Source organism: Saccopteryx leptura, chromosome 3 (genome assembly GCF_036850995.1).
Source record: "Saccopteryx leptura isolate mSacLep1 chromosome 3, mSacLep1_pri_phased_curated, whole genome shotgun sequence".
Lineage (NCBI taxonomy): Eukaryota > Metazoa > Chordata > Mammalia > Chiroptera > Emballonuridae > Saccopteryx > Saccopteryx leptura.
The window spans coordinates 166,527,439-166,543,846 of NC_089505.1; the positions used below are offsets into that span (position 1 = coordinate 166,527,439).

The 16,408-nt window shown below is 37.6% G+C and overlaps 1 protein-coding gene across 10 annotated transcripts in view; it reads right to left on the reverse strand.

The window, feature by feature from the left end:
* CCDC18 (coiled-coil domain containing 18) overlaps positions 1 to 16,408 on the reverse strand; it is a 177,243-nt gene that overhangs the window by 67,563 nt on the left and 93,272 nt on the right. For all 10 annotated transcript variants that reach the window (XM_066376765.1, XM_066376761.1, XM_066376764.1 and 7 more), the window contains 5 exons: positions 15,753 to 15,852; positions 10,944 to 11,060; positions 8,080 to 8,223; positions 4,789 to 4,992; positions 1,473 to 1,610 (listed from right to left, as the gene is read on the reverse strand). In XM_066376765.1, coding sequence (XP_066232862.1) covers positions 1,473 to 1,610; positions 4,789 to 4,992; positions 8,080 to 8,223; positions 10,944 to 11,060; positions 15,753 to 15,852 — 703 coding nt within the window. The remainder of the gene's footprint in view (positions 1 to 1,472; positions 1,611 to 4,788; positions 4,993 to 8,079; positions 8,224 to 10,943; positions 11,061 to 15,752; positions 15,853 to 16,408) is intronic.

The following is a 16,408-nucleotide window of genomic DNA, read 5'->3' on the forward strand; positions in this document are numbered from 1 at the left end:
GTTCTTTGAGATGAGAGATGTTTTTAGTGTCTGTTCAGAGTGCTATACTGTTTGCATAATGAGAGGTCGCTTTCATTCACATCATGTTACTATGTAGTGTTTTCATTTTTCTTTTGAATGGGTCTAACAGCTGTCCTACCATGAGGCTTACAAGAAAGAGCATAGTAGGCCTAGTCAGAGAAGTGGTGTACTCAGTACCTTCACCCTGGACAGGCCTCAACACCACCCTTGATGGCTTCTGTACGCATGCCTATGTTATGTATTTTTATGTCATACATAAAAAAATTAGTACCAAATATTACATAGCAATCTGGGACTAATTTTTATAATTCATTTTATGTACTATCTGCTTATAAATAATTCAAGGTTGCTTACAAAACTAAAAGTAAAAAAATGGATAATTAAAAATGAAAGTAGAATAGAGATTATATAATAAAAGTATAATGAATAATCACTAGCAAACACTTAAGATGGACTAATTATTACTGATGGTCATTAAGTTGAGCAGCTAATATCATTTAATAAATATGCCCAGTCCAAGAGCAGTCACACTTGTCTCTAAAGATCAAAGATTCTAATCTCTTGGATTCAGTTTTGCAAGCATGTTTTGTTTGACAAATACAATGTTTTCAGAGACCTGAATCTAAATGCATTGAAGCAAGACATGGTGACCACAAGCTCAACCAATTCTTTACAATGATGTTGCCAAACTCCCTTGAAAGGTGTTTAATATAAATGTATTTATTTGCAAGCCTTGCTATATTGAAGTGTTTTATTAGAGCTTCATAAATAGTTTATTTACATCTTATACATAAATTTTAGATAATATCTTCAGATGAAGTTTTTATAAAGACAAGAAATGCTATTTTAATTGATAATATTGCCCATTTCTATAAAGGCTCAGACATAATAATAAATAAAAAACAAAGTATCAGGTTCTGGTATTGCCTTTCTATCTAACTTAGTATCAGAAAAAATGGTTAGAAATTACAAAGCATTTTAGATTCATATCACATGAAATTGCTTATTTGGGATCTTAAATATTCCAGTTAGTTTTGGCAAGTGTGATTTTATAACCAGTAATAATGATGATGATGATGAAGATGATGAAGAACAATGCTCTGGTATAAGAATTTTAATTATATTACTTCATTTAATCTTCAATACAGCTCTGTGAGATAGATACCATTATTATATCTATTTTAGACACAGATGTTAATTGCCCAAGGTCACATATAAGTGCTAAATGATGACTTGAATTTGCACCAGGCTGCCTGGCTCAAGAATTCAGGCTGTTAACCCTGCAGTACATAGTTCACTGGATATAAGGAAAAGTTATATGTTTAAGCTACTAGAAGTAAAAAACAGTATGTTATTCTATTAAGGACATTTAAGAGCTAGATTTATACTTTTGTCCAGATAGGTAATCCACTTCAGCAGAAAGTAATGGTACAAAATAAATTTTTCTTTACCTCCAGATGATAAGCTTCTTTGAGAGAGTCTACTTCTGCTGACAATTTCTGGATTTCGGCTTGCATTCTTACTTCTAAATGAGCTTCACGAACTTGAGAAACCCCCAATTCTTCAGCTAAATGGTTTCCATGAGCTTCCTTAAAAATGACATATTAAGTAAAGGCTATATGATGTATTTGTTTACTATAGCTAAGCCAATCCAGTGCATTTATGGAAGTACTTTAATCTTTTATAATATTATAAACATTCATATACTAAGTTCACTTACTAAAAGGTACAGTTTAAAATCTAGGCATTTTAAAGACTACTAATGGGAGTATATAAGTATATGGGTTGTTTTTATAAATTTATTAATCAATGTTTTCTATAAAACAAACTAATAACCACAGTATGCCGAACTTTGGCAGATAATAGTTTATTCTTAGGTATGCCCATGCAGTTTTGTTTACCAGAAGTGCTACTTGCTTATCAAGTCAGTTGTGTATTTATCCAAACTATTTATGCTAGTTGTGCTTGTGACTGTAATAATGTAATTTTATTATACACGATTAACAATGATAATATATGCATGTGAAAAGAAAGTTTTTATATGAAAACTAAGTTATATGCTTTGAAACTACTCAATGAATGAATCACAAACTTTTTAAAATTAATTTGAGAGAGAGAATAGAGGGGGGAGAGGGAAAGGGGAAGGAAGGGGAAAAGGGAGGAAGGGGAGGGCAAAAGGGGGGAGAAGGGGAGAGAGAGAAAATCACAAACTTTTGCCACCCACATAGAAGCAGTCAAGATATTTGCAAAATATTGTGGAAAATCCCACAAAAAATATAAGAGATACTATACTGTTTAATTTTCAAAAGTTCTTTAATTCTTCCACTTTTTTTTTCCAATTTTTCATTTACAGTTGACATTCAGTCTTGTTTTACATCAGTTTCAGGGGTATACCATAGTGGTTAGATAGACATTCATATAATTTACAAAGTGATCCTCTCTACCCACCTAGCACCATACATAATTATTATAATATTACTGGCCATATTCCCTATGCTGTACTTTACATCCTGTGACTATTTTGTAACTACAAATACGTACTTCTTAATCCCTTCACCTTATTCACTTAGTCCCCAAAACTTCCTCCCCTCTGGCAATCACCAGTCTATTTTCTCTATCTATGACTGTTTTTATCTTGTTTGTTCACTTATTTTTGTTCTTTATTATTTTTTCAAACTAAAAGAGAAAGTTTATTTAGAAAGTTACAGAGGTAGAAGTGAGCCATGGAAGAAGTGGGCCTAGAAAACAAGTAACAGAGGCAAAAGAAGGGCCGCTGGAGCTTAGGGGAAAGAGACAAGAAAATGTGCCTGGAGAAAGGAGGCAGGGAAGGTGCTGGTGTGCTCCACAGAGAGAGCCACCTATTGTGTTCTTTAGATTCCATATATAAGTGAAATCATATGTTACTTGTCTCTCCCTGTCTCTTCTTCCACTTTAGAGAAACCAAAATTGGAAACCACAGATGATGGAATATGACTATTGTGTGTGTAAGAAAGACCAGGTGGAATTATAATCAAATAACCCTACCCATACACAAAGAACCAAGACTTGGTCCACATTAAAGATTAACACATGAGTGTATATTTAGAGTTTGGGGTTAAAATATAATATTTTACATTGTCATTTTTAAATTATTCCCCACATTCACTCTTTTTTTTTTTTGCTTAATTGAGCTTATCAGAAAAATTAATTATATTATACTTAGATACAATTGATAAGAAATGAGATAAAAGTAGATAGCTTTCCTTCTGAGAGATTTCTCAAATACCTTATTATTTTAATAAAAATTCCCTAACTATTCTTTATTAGTCTAACCATCCAGAAATGTGAATTTAAAAAGTGTTAGGTTAACCAAAATTAGACATAGAAATACTTTAACTCAATTCATATATTGAATTATGTAGTAACCATCATTGAAAAAAAAAATCACAGGAACTTTACTAGAACACTAAAAAATATAGCCCTGGCCGGTTGGCTCAGTGGTAGAGCGTCGGCCTGGCGTGCAGAAGTCCCGGGTTCGATTCCCAGCTAGGGCACACAGGAGAAGCGCCCATCTGCTTCTCCACCCCTCCCCCTCTCCTTCCTCTCTGTCTCTCTCTTCCCCTCCCGCAGCTGAGGCTCCATTGGAGCAAAGATGGCCCAGGCGCTGGGGATGGCTCCTTGGCCTCTGCCCCGGGCGCTGGAGTGGCTCTGGTCGTGACAAATCGTCGCCCCCTGGTGGGCGTGCCGGGTGGATCCCGGTCGGGCGCATGCGGGAGTCTGTCTGACTGTCTCTCCCCGTTTCTAGCTTCAGAAAAATACAAAAAAAAAAAATATATATATATATATATATATATTATTTTTCTCAAAGTCTAAGTAATTAACTGAAGTGTACCAATATAAATATTTTAAGCTATGTTGTTAATCTTCTACCAAATATTGTGCAAATAAAATTTATATTAGGGCTTTTGCTTTTTAAAAAAATTGCTCTCCAATTGCTCTGGACTGAAGGTTTAATAACAGTTATAAATTTAAATCATCAGTTTTAACTTGGAAAAGTGGCTACGAATGTAAAAACTTTCACTAAAAAAATATTACTTTTTCTTCAAAGTGATGCTTAAACTCACCTGAAAGTCTAAAAGTGCTTTATAACTAAATTTATTAAAAACTAATTAGAGTGGCCAAAACTAAGTTCTGAGGAACTTCCTAGTTATATTACAAAGCTATGGTAAGTATAACATTTTTCATTCTAAATAACATAATATAAAATTTACCACTTTAAGCCCTGGCTGGTTGGCTCAGCATTAGAGCATCGGCCAGGAGTGTGGAAATCCTGGGTTCGATTCCTGGTCAGGGCACACAGGAGAAGCGCCCATCTGCTTCTCCACCCTTCCTCCTCTCCTTCCTCTCTGTCTCTCTCTTCCCCTTCCACAGCCAAGGCTCCACTGGAGCAAGAGTTGGCCCGGGTGCTGAGGCACTATAATGCCTCAGGCACTATAATGGCTCTGGCCGCAAAGGAGCAATGCCTAAGATGGGCAGAGCATCACCCCCTGGTAGGCATGCCGGGTGGATCCCAGTCGGGCACATGCGAGAGTGTCTGACTGCTTCCCACTTCTAACTTTGGAAAAGTACAAAAAAAAAAAATTTACAATTTTTAAGTGTACACATCATTGGCATTAAGTACGTTCACATAGTTGTACAACACTAACTTCTGCAAGAACTGTATTCTACAGTTCAAAAAAGTGAATGGCAAAATTTTTAAGATTTTCAATAAGGTAAAATAGGGATTACCTTCTCTTTAGAGAGTTGCTTTAGTTCCTCCAGTTCACTTGAGAGCTTTTCTATTTCTCTCTGTGCTTGGATTTGTTGACGACGAGCCTCCACCAATTCTGCATGGGAGTTCTGCAACTGCTCCCGGGTTAGCCTCAATTCTTGCTCCAAATCTATGGCCTCCTTATACTGAGTTGCAATGTATTGTTCTTGCTCTTTCACAACCTGAAATATACAAGATATTTATAAGTTTCAAAATAAAATGATAGATAACCTATTTATTTTGATTTCTCTTTTAATAAGTGACTCTCCCCCCCAACTAAATCTCTATAAAATTTAACATACAAAGAATATCATTCACTGTGAAACTGATATTTAGAAAACGGTTGCTTTTCTTTTCTTTTTTTCTTTTTTTTAAGTGAGAAGAGGGGAGATGGTGAGGTGAGAAGAGGGGAGATCGTGAGAGACTCCCACATGCGCCCTGATCGGGATCCCTCAGCAACCCCCATCTGGGGCTAATGCTGAAATCATCTGAGCTATCCCTAGTGCCTGAGGTCAAGGCTCAGACCAACTGAGCTATCCTCAGAGCCTGGGGCTGGTGCTCAAACCAATCAAGCCACTGGTTGCAAGAGGGGAAGAGGGAGGAGTGGGAAAGAGAGGAGGGAAAGAGGAAGGAGGAGAGAAGCAGATGGTCGCTTCTGTGTGCCCTGACCAGGAATTGAAACTGGATATCCATATGCTGGGCCAATGCTCTATCCACTGAAAAAACTGGCCAGGGCCTTTTTTCTTTTTTAAAATAATTTTTTTTTTTTTTTTTTTTTTTTTTTTTTTTACAGAGGCAGAGATAGACAGGGACAGACAGACAGGAACGGAGAGAGATGAGAAGCATCAATCATCAGTTTCTCGTTGCGCGTTGCGACTTCTTAGTTGTTCATTGATTGTTTTCTCACATGTGCCTTGACCGTGGGCCTTCAGCAGACCGAGTAACCCCCTGCTGGAGCCAGTGACCTTGGGTCCAAGCTGGTGAGCTCTTTGCTCAAGCCAGATGAGCCCGCGCTCAAGCTGGCGACCTCGGGGTCTTGAACCTGGGTCCTTCCGCATCCCAGTCCGACGCTCTATCCACTGCGCCACCACCTGGTCAGGCCCTTTTTTCTTTTTTAATGACAAGAAAATGACAAAATATAATAATATAATATAATATAATATAATATAATATAATATAATATAATAAATAATATATAATATAATAAATCTGGGAATCACTGGTATATTTTGCACAACTTTAATATGCAAGATATATAATCCATTATCATTGAGTATAATACAACAGAACACATAATAATATAAAGAGAAAAAAGAAGTTAATATTTGATTATTCAAGTCAAAGATGAAGAATATATTGGCATAAATGACCAAAACCCACCATTAATTCACACAGTTGGATTAAAGTCATGACCTTATTCCCTGTGAAAGTAAAATATGTCCCTGCCTGGCCGGCTGGCTCAGTGGATAGAGCATCAGCCGGCGTGAGGATGTCCTGGGTTCAATCTCTTGGTCAGAGCACACATGAGAAGCAACTATCTACTTCTCTTCCTCTCCCTCTCCCCCTTCCCTCTCTCTTCCCCTTTCATAGCCAATGGCTCAACTGGTTTGAGCATCAGCCTCAGGCGCTGAGGATAGCTCAGTTGATTTGGCCCCAGATAGGTTGCCAGGTAGATCCCGGTTAGGGCACATGTGGGAGTCTGTCTCTCTATCTTCCCTCCTGTCACTTAAAAAAAATAAATGCCACTGACATTGCTACTCTCTCTGAAATACTTTTATACTACTCAGTTAAGTCCCTAGTAAAGTATTGTTTCTTAGAGAAAAAAAATCAATGAAAAGTTAGTTCTAAATTTGCTTGGTTAGGTGAGAGGTAATGACACTTGACTTTAGGGCTGATAAGAAGAAAAGAAACCTGTACAAATCAATAGGACCTTGATGTCCCAGGTCCAACCCTGTTGTATGTCAATATAAATCTCAGGTAAATATTTTTCCCATCCATGTTAGGGAACATGAAATGACTGGGCCAATAATAATTTTTCCCCCACTGGGGCCCACATTTGCTTTCAGGGACCCTGCTTGATGTATGTATGTAATTCAACTAATATTTATTCAGGCTTACTATATGATATGTACTGTTCTAGGTGTTGATATAAGAGTGACCAAAGGAGAAAAAGTAGTCACCCTTATGGAGTTTACATTCTACTAGAGGAGACAGATAATCTGCTGGTCAGATACAATAAAGAGCAATATAGCCCTGCCAGGTAGCTCAGTTCGTCAGAGTGTCATCCTAATATGCCAAGGTTGCAGGTTGAATCCTGGTCAGGGCACATACAAGAATCAGCCAATGAATGTATAAGTGGAACAACAAGTCTTCCCTTTCCCATTCCTTTCTAAAATCAACTTTAAAAAAACACACAACTTTTTTTTTCCCTCCTGCAGCCAGTGGCTCAACTGGTTTGACTGTCAGCCCAGGATAGCTCGTTGGTCCAAGTGTCAGCTTCAGGTGCTAAAAATAGCTTGGTTGATTTGAGTATCAGCCCCAGAAAGAGGTAGCCAGGTGGATCCTGGTCAGGACCACATGTAGGACTCTATCTCACTACTCCCCTTCTCTCACATTAAAAAAAAAAAAAAAAGAAGAAGCAATTTTAGTTTTTAAAAAACAAGTGAGGCCCTGTCCGGTTGGCTCAGTGGTAGAGCGTCGGCCTGGCGTGCAGGGGACCCGGGTTCGATTCCCGGCCAGGGCACACAGGAGAAGCGCCCATTTGCTTCTCCCCCCCCCCCCTCCTTCCTCTCTGTCTCTCTCTTCCCCTCCCGCAGCCAAGGCTCCATTGGAGCAAAGATGGCCCGGGTGCTGGGGATGGCTCCTTGGCCTCTGCCCCAGGCGCTAGAGTGGCTCTGGTCGCGGCAGAGCATCGCCCCCTGGTGGGCTGAGCATCGCCCCTGGTGGGCGTGCAGGGTGGATCCCGGTCGGGCGCATGTGGGAGTCTGTCTGACTGTCTCTCCCCGTTTCCAGCTTCAGAAAAATACAAAGAAAAAAAACAAAAAAAAACAAAACAAAAAAACAAGTGAAATGGGTTCATGATTCAACACACATGCAACTGATGATACGTCATCTGGCAACTCATAAGAACATCAGAATAAAATAATAAGATCCAAGAAAGCAATAGGTATTAGCCCAAATAATTAGCCTAAAAATGTTTATTACACAGTTTCTAAAAACTACTACCAACCAGTTTAGAACATAAAGATTTATATAAAGCTCTTGCTTACACTTTCCATTTCTTTCATCTTTTGCTGTGTTCGTTCAGTTTCTTTTTTCAGTTGACTGATCTCCTGTTCATTTTGTAGTGTTACAAATTCTTTTTCTCGGAGCTGTTCTTTGGCATTTTGCAATTTTTCATTCAAACTTTCTATCTGAATTTTAAACAGAACAATTTTAATGTAACTACAAGAAAAATTATTCTTTAATCATAACTGCAATCAAGTAAGTCAAGCATTAAACACATATATCTAAAATATAAAAATATAAAAATGTGTCTTTAAGACAACTGTAATTTAGACAAAAAATCAGAATTCTTGTGCCTAGTATATATGTATACGTAAAATATGAAAAAAAGATAAAGGTCTCAATCATATTTGTAGAAAATTAGGAAATATGTGCATGACGTTAAAAATATAGTTAATGAAAAAGTTCCCTTCTTAATGTGTTAATTTCTTAGTCACAACCAGTTAACAGTATTTTTCGCTCCATAAGACACACTTTTTTCCCCGCAAAAGTGGAGGGGAAAATGCTTGTGCGTCTTATAGAAGCACAAAATATGGTATTTTATTAAATATTTTAACACACCACTTGGTTCAGAATATTTTTTTTTCTTATTTTCCTCCTTAAAACCCTAGGTGTGTCTTATGGTCAGGTGCATCTTTATGGAGCGAAAAATACAGTACTTACAAATCCTTCCAGGTATTTTTTCTTCAGAGATATTTTATATATATATTCAGACAGGCACACATTATGATAAGTATGTGGACACAATAATCCAAGAAAAACTATATTCAGGCCCTGGCCGGTTGGCTCGGCGTGCGGGGGACCCGGGTTCGATTCCCGGCCAGGGCACATAGGAGAGGCGCCCATTTGCTTCTCCAATCCCCCCCCTTCCTCTCTGTCTCTCTCTTCCCCTCCCGCAGTCGGGGCTCCATTGGAGCAGGGATGGCCCGGGCGCTGGGGATGGCTCCTTGGCCTTTGCCCCAGGCGCTGGAGTGGCTCTGGTCGCGGTGGAGCGACGCCCCGGAGGGGCAGAGCATCGCCCCTGGTGGGCAGAGCGTCGCCCCTGGTGGGTATGCCGGGTGGATCCCGGTCGGGCGCGTGCGGGAGTCTGTCTGACTGTCTCGCCCTGTTTCCAGCTTCAGAGGGATGCAAAAAAAAAAAAGAAAAAAGAAAAAAAAAAAAAGAAAAACTATATTCAAAATAACATTAAGAAGCCTGACCAGGCCCTGGCCTGTTGGCTCAGTGGTAGATCGTCGGCCTGTTGTACAGGAGTCCTGGGTTTGATTCCCTGCCAGGGCACACAGGAGAAGCACCCATCTGCTTCTCCACCCCTCCCCCTTCTCCTTCCTCTGTCTCTCTCTTCCCCTCCCGCAGCCAAGGCTCCATTGGAGCAAAGTTGGCCCAGGTGCTGAGGATGGCTCTATGGCCTCTGCCTCAGGCGCTAGAATGGCTCTGGTTGCAACAGAGCAACGCCCCAGATGGGCAGAGCATCGCCCCCTGGTGGGCATGCCAGGTGGATCCCGGTCAGGTGCATGTGGGAATCTGTCTGACTGCCTCCCCGTTTCCAACTTCAGAAAATTACAAAAGAAAAAAGAAGCCTGACCAGGTGGTGGTGCAGTGAATAGAGCGTTGATGGAGGACACTGAAAACCCAGGCTCAAAACCTTTAGGTCATGGGCTTGAGCGTGGGCTCAGCAGTTTGCCGGTTTGAACGTGGAATCATAGACATGACCTCATGGTTGGTAGCTTAAAACCCAAGGTCACTTGCTTGAGCAAAGGGTCACTGGCTTGGCTGGATCCCCCATTTCCCCCGGGGTCAAGGCACATATGAGAAAGCAATCAACGGACAACTAAAGGACCATGACTACGAGTTGATGCTTCTCATCTCTTTCCTGTTTATCTCTGTCTCTGTCTCCATCTCTCTTTCTCTTGCTAAAAAACAAACGAACAGAAACCAAAGAAAAAAACATTAAGAGGGTAGTCACCAAGGGCTGAGGAGTGGAAGAAGTGTTGAAATGTTGAGCATAGGGTACCAAGTTTCAGTTATGAGTCAGTTCTAGAGATCTAATGACTCTAATTAGTAATACTGTATTGCATAGTTGAAATTTGCTAACAGAATAGATATTAAGTGCTGTCACCAAAATAAAAAACAAAGAAAAAACCCAAATGAGGAGAAGATATATTAATTAGCTTGACTGACGCAATTATTTCACAATGTATATGCACACCAAACATCACATTGCACACCTTAACTATATGTAATATTTATTTGTCAATTATATCTCAGCTAGGAGAAAATATTCAGAATAGAAAAAAATATATAAAGTAGCATGTATAAGATGATTAAAATTAAATAGTATTTTTATTATACACTGTATAGTCTATTTAAAAAGCCTTGTTATATTTATAATAGATGCTTACATTAAAGTAGTTATCTCTCTCTCTCTTTTTTTTTTTTGTATTTTTCTGAAGTGAGAAGCAGGAGGCAGAGAGACAGACTCCAGCATGTGCCCGACCAGGATCCACCCAGCATGCCCACCAGGGGGCGATGCTCTGCCCATCTGGGGCATTGCCCTGCTGCAGCCGGAGCCATTCTAGCGCCTGAGGTTGAGGTCATGGAGACATCCTCAGTGCCCAGGCCAACTTTTGCTCCAATGGAGCCTTGGCTGTGGGAGGGAAAGAGAGAGAGAGATAGAAAGTAGAGGGAGAAGGGTGGAGAAACAAATGGGCGCTTCTCCTGTGTGCCCCGACTGGGAATCAAACTGGAACTTCCACAAGCTATGCCAATGCTCTACCACTGAGCTACCTGGCCAGGGCCTAAAGTAGTTCTCTTTAAAGACAATTTAAAATATGTAATTTTTATAATTTACCTGTTTGTTGCATTCTTTAAGTTCCAATTCTGATTTCTCCAGTGTACCCTCTAATTTAATTATTTTCTGTTCCATTTCTCCCCTGTGCTCACGAATAGTCATATCCAAATGTGTAACCTAAATACAAAAGTAACATTAAACAATCATTCCGTTTTATTCTGATGTTTAAAACTATAGCTTGGAATATGTATTATAATATTTACAGTGGATATAACTGAAACAAACTCATCTCAAATAAATTATTAAAAATAATGGGAAAAATAATCTTTGCTTACTAACAATGGATCTTAAGCCCCATATATACTACAAATTTAAAGAAAAAATAGGTTCATAAGTGACAAAATGATTCAGACTTCATTTTATGCTCGATGAAAGCTGCTCAATACAATGTAGCAATAAAAATTGTAAAATGCAGCAAAAGCACTGTTTGGAGAAAAATTTATAGCACTAAATGAATGTATTAGAAAAAAAGAACGATCTAAAAATCAATCATCTAAACATCTGGAATAAATTAAATCCAAAGTAAGCAGAAGGAAATAAATAATATTACAGCAGAAATCAATGAAATTAAAATTAGAAAACCAATAGAGAAAATCAACAAAAGCTGGTTCTTTGAAAAAAAATCAATAAAATTAATAAGTATCTAGCCAAGCTAACTGAAGAAAAAAAAGAGGACACAAATTGCTAATATCAGAAATGAAAAAGAAGACACTACTATAAATCTCGTGGACATTAAAAAAACAAAGGAATAAAATAAACAACTCTCTGCCCATAAATTTAATAAAACTAAATGAAAAAGACCAATTACTTGAAAGACACAATCTGCCAAAACACACACAAGAAGATATGTCTATACTTATTAAAGATATTGAATCAATGATTAACAGCTTTCTAAAACAAAGCACTGGGCCCAGATGGGTTCACTGATAAATTTTTTCAAAGATTTAAGAAAAAAATGTAACAATTCTCCTGCCTGAACTGTGGTGGCACAGTGGATAAAGCATTGACCTGGAACAATGAGGCTGATAGTTCGATAACCTGGACTTGCCTGAGAAGCAACTATGAATTGATGTTTCCCGTGCCTCCTCCATCCCTTTCTCCCTCTCTCTCATTTCTCTAAAATTAATAAACAAAATCTTTAAAAAATATAGTAATTCTTTACAATCCCATTCCAAAGACAGAAACAGAGAAAACTCTTCCTAACTCATTCTGTGAGGCCAGCATTACCCTAACATCAAATAAGACAAAGACATTATTAGGAAAGGAAACTATAGATCAACATCTTTCATGAACATAACTGTAAGAATTCTCAACAAAATATGACCAAATCATACCCAACAAAGTAAAAGAAAAATTATATACCACAAGTGGGTTTATTTTATCAAAAGTTGGTTCAACATTTGAAAATCAATTAATGTAATCTATCACATCAACAGGCTAAAGAAAAAGTATTTGACAAAATCAAACATCCAATTATGATAAAGATTCTAAGCAAGCTAGGAATAGGGAGTACCTTCCTCAGCTTGATAAAAAAAAGTGTACAGAAAACCAATCAACAGCAAATATCATACTTAATGGTGAAAAGAACTCAAACCTTTCCCACTAAGATCAGATACATGGCAAAATTATTCCCTCTTTTCAACACTGTACTAGAAATCCTAGATAATACAACTAGACAAGTAAAGGAAATAAAAGGTATACATACTGGGAAGGAAGACATAAAATTGTCTTTGAAGAGAATATAATCATTTAGGTAGAAAAATCCAAAAGATTTGACAAAATTTTCTGGAACTAATAAGCAATCATAGCAGATATTAGGGTACCAGCTTACTACACAAAAGCAATGAACAAGAGGAATTTGAAATTAAAAACATGATATTTATATTAGCACCCACACAAAAAAATTACTTAGGGACAAATCAAATTATATAAAATCTATATAAGGAAAACTACAAAAATCCAATATAAGATATCAAAGAATTAAATGGAGAGTCAATGTTCATGAGTAGGAAGACTCAATATTGTCAAGATGTTACTTCTTCCCAACTTGATCTATAAATTCAAGGAAATATCAATCAAAATTCCAGCAAGTTATTTTGTGGATATCAACAAACTGATTCTAAAGTCTACAGGGAGAGGCAAAAGACCAAGAATAGCCAACACAATGTTGAAAGAGAATACCCAGCTTCAAGACTTACTACTACAAAGCTACACTAATCAAGACAGCGTGGTACTGGTAAAAAAAAGAAAAATTAGGTGACCAGATCAAGTCAATGGAACAGAAGAGAGAGCCTAGAAACAAATCCACATAAATACAGTCAACTGATCTTCGACAAAGGAGCAAAGGCAATACAATAGAGAAAAGATAGTCTTTATAATAAATGGCGCTGTATTAAGTGGAAAATATGGGGGGGGGGAGAACCTAGACACCGACATTACACCCTCCACAAAAATTAACAAAATGGATCTTAGACCAAAATGTAAAATGCAAACCTATAAAACTCCTAAAAGGTAACATACAAGAAAACCTAGATGACTTTGGGTGTGGGAAAATGGCTGGGGTTTATTTTAGACTGTGGTCCTGAGACAAGTCTTTTGTGTGGACTTTGGAACGCCGGGTCCTGCGAGGGCAGAATGCTGCCCTTGCAAGCACTAGAACTAGAAAAGACTGTTTAATGGAAAACAGTTGATCCTTATGGCCTTTTCTTACATACCTTAAAAAACATTAGTTAACTACCCTTCTATGCACCTGAACTCAAGCTCTGTTAATTTACCTAATGAGCAAAGAGACCAATAAATTTGATGAGGTTGCAGTGATCTGGGCTCTCAGTCCTAGAGGCTGGGAGTCCCCTGTACCCATCTTTCTCTCTATGTTGCGTCTTGCGTATGTTTTTTCTTCAGTCCTGCAGCGCCTTCCTTTCATGCATGCCCACAGCTGAGCTGGTCTTGGCACTCGGGTACAGCCATAACTTTTTAGATAAAACACCAAAGGCAGCCTGACCAGGCGGTGGCACAGTGGATAAAGTGTCAAACTGGGATGCTGAGAACCCAGGTTTGAAACCCTGAGGTTGCTGGTTTGAGTGAGGGCTCATCCAGCTTGAGCGCAGGCTAACTAACTTGAGCATGGGGTTGTTGGCTTGAGCGTGAGATCACAGACATGACCCCGAGATCACAGACATGACCCCATGGTTGCTGGCTTGAACCCAAGGTCACTGGCTTGGCTATAGCCCCCCAGTCAAGGCACATATGAGAAAGCAATCAATGAACAACTAAGGTGCTACAATGAAGAACTGATGCTTCTCATCTCTCTCCCTTCCTGTCTATCTGTCCCTATCAGTCTCTTTCTCTCTCTCTCTTTTTCTCTCTCTGTCTTGCTAGAAAAACAAAACCAAAAACACCAAAGGCACAGTCTGTGAAAGAAATAATTGATAAGCTGGACTTCATTTAAATGAAAAACTTTTACTCTGTGAAAGTTAATGTCAAAAGAATGAGAAGGAAAGCTACACACAGAGAGGAAATATTTGCAAAAGAAAAATCTAACAATCACACTACTTGGTATTTACCCAAAGGAATTAAAAACGTTAAATCCACACAGAAAGCTACACATGAATATTTATAGCAGATTTACAATTGCTAAAACTTGGAAGCAACCAAGACTGCCTTCAATAGGTGAGTGGATAAATAAGCTGCAGGACATCCAGAATATAGAATATTAGAGCTAAATAGAACTGTCAAGGTATGAAAAGACATGGAGGAACCTTAAATACATATTACCAGCTGAAGGAAAACAAGCTGAAAGAGATACAGACTAAGATTTAACTTTTGCATATGATATTCTGGAAAAGGCAAAACTATTGAGACAATAAAAAGATCAGTGTTTGCCAAGGTTAGGGAAAAAGAGGAAGGATGAATAGGTGGATCACAGAGGATTTTTGGTGTAGGGAAAATATACTGCTCACAAAAATTAGGGAATGTTTCAACATGCACTTTCAAGATTAGGGAACGTGCAGATACTCCGGTACTTTTATTTTGTATAATGCATTTTCACCAATAAAATAAAAGTTGGTTTTGCACCTCATTTGCATTATCGAATAACTTTCTTTGACTTGTTTGCTTTTCTGATGTTCTTGTTTAATAAAAAAATCAAATGCTTCTTTTTTTATCACTTCATATTCATTATGAAATATCCCCTAATTTTTGTGAGCAGTGTACTATAATGGTGAATAGCTATCATACATTTCTCTTACAGAATGTGCAATACCCAGAATAAACAGTAATGTAAACTCTAGCCTTTGGGAGATAATCAAGTATCAGCATAAATCCACAACTGTCAGAAATGTTCCACCTCTAGTGGAGAATGTTGATAATGAGGAATTTTGGGGGGCATTTGTGGGGGTAGGGGCTACATTAGAAATCTCTGTACCTTCTGCTTAAGCTTGCTGTGAACCTAAAACTACTCTAAAAAACAGTCTTCAAAAAAGATTCTAGTAAATAATGCCTTCTGAATGTTTTGCTCCTTCAACAAACATTAGCTTGAGCAAGTAACTCCTTTAATTCCATTTTTTCTGAAATACAATAATATGAGATCAAAAGGTTCAGATACTAAGCTAACCTTCATTCTCAAAAATCCACCTGCTATAAAAATAGCAAGATAAAGAAAGATAATATATTTCTAATTTTTCAAAAATATTTATGTGCTCAATAAAACAAATATGTTATAAAGATGTTCATTTACCAAAAGCATGACCTCTGAAACACTGATTGTATTTTAACAGAAAATTTTACTAAAATATAATTAAGAAAACCAACTTGAGCTGCTCTTTGCTTTAGCTCCCAATTTCTCTCCTTAAGTGCCTGATCCATTTCAAGGAGTTCTTGCTTTTTGTCTTCATTCTCCATCTTGCATTCTCTGAAATTTTACAAAGGAAAAAGATCAAAGCAAATAGAAATATTATAATTTTTAAAAATTAAGGCAACTGGATTACCTTTCCTATAAATTAAAAGTGATTATATATATGCAATTATTTCAGATTGAAAGGGCTCAAATTAAAGCAATAATATATAAGAAAATGCTTGATATCAACATAATTAGTTTAAATAGAGTGTTCTAAAAAGGTAAAAATTAACTTAAACTCTGCTACTATAGACAATTTAAGCTAAATGTTAAAGCACTCCCAGGGTATAAGATTGAATCAGTATAAAAATTTAAAAATTATATCCATATTTTTTCATCTATAAATCAAAAAGCATTTGAATGTCTTTTCTATACAAGACTATGAATTTATTACAACTGAATGAGGCATTATTGCATGGTTGGCATCCCTGATACCCACAGTTCAGTAAATGACCACTGTATTTCTCATGGGAATTTTACTCAAAATGATGCCTTACATATAATGATGTAACGAAGTTACCACAAAAATATTTTTATAAATATATATATTTTATAAATTCTCATCTTCCTA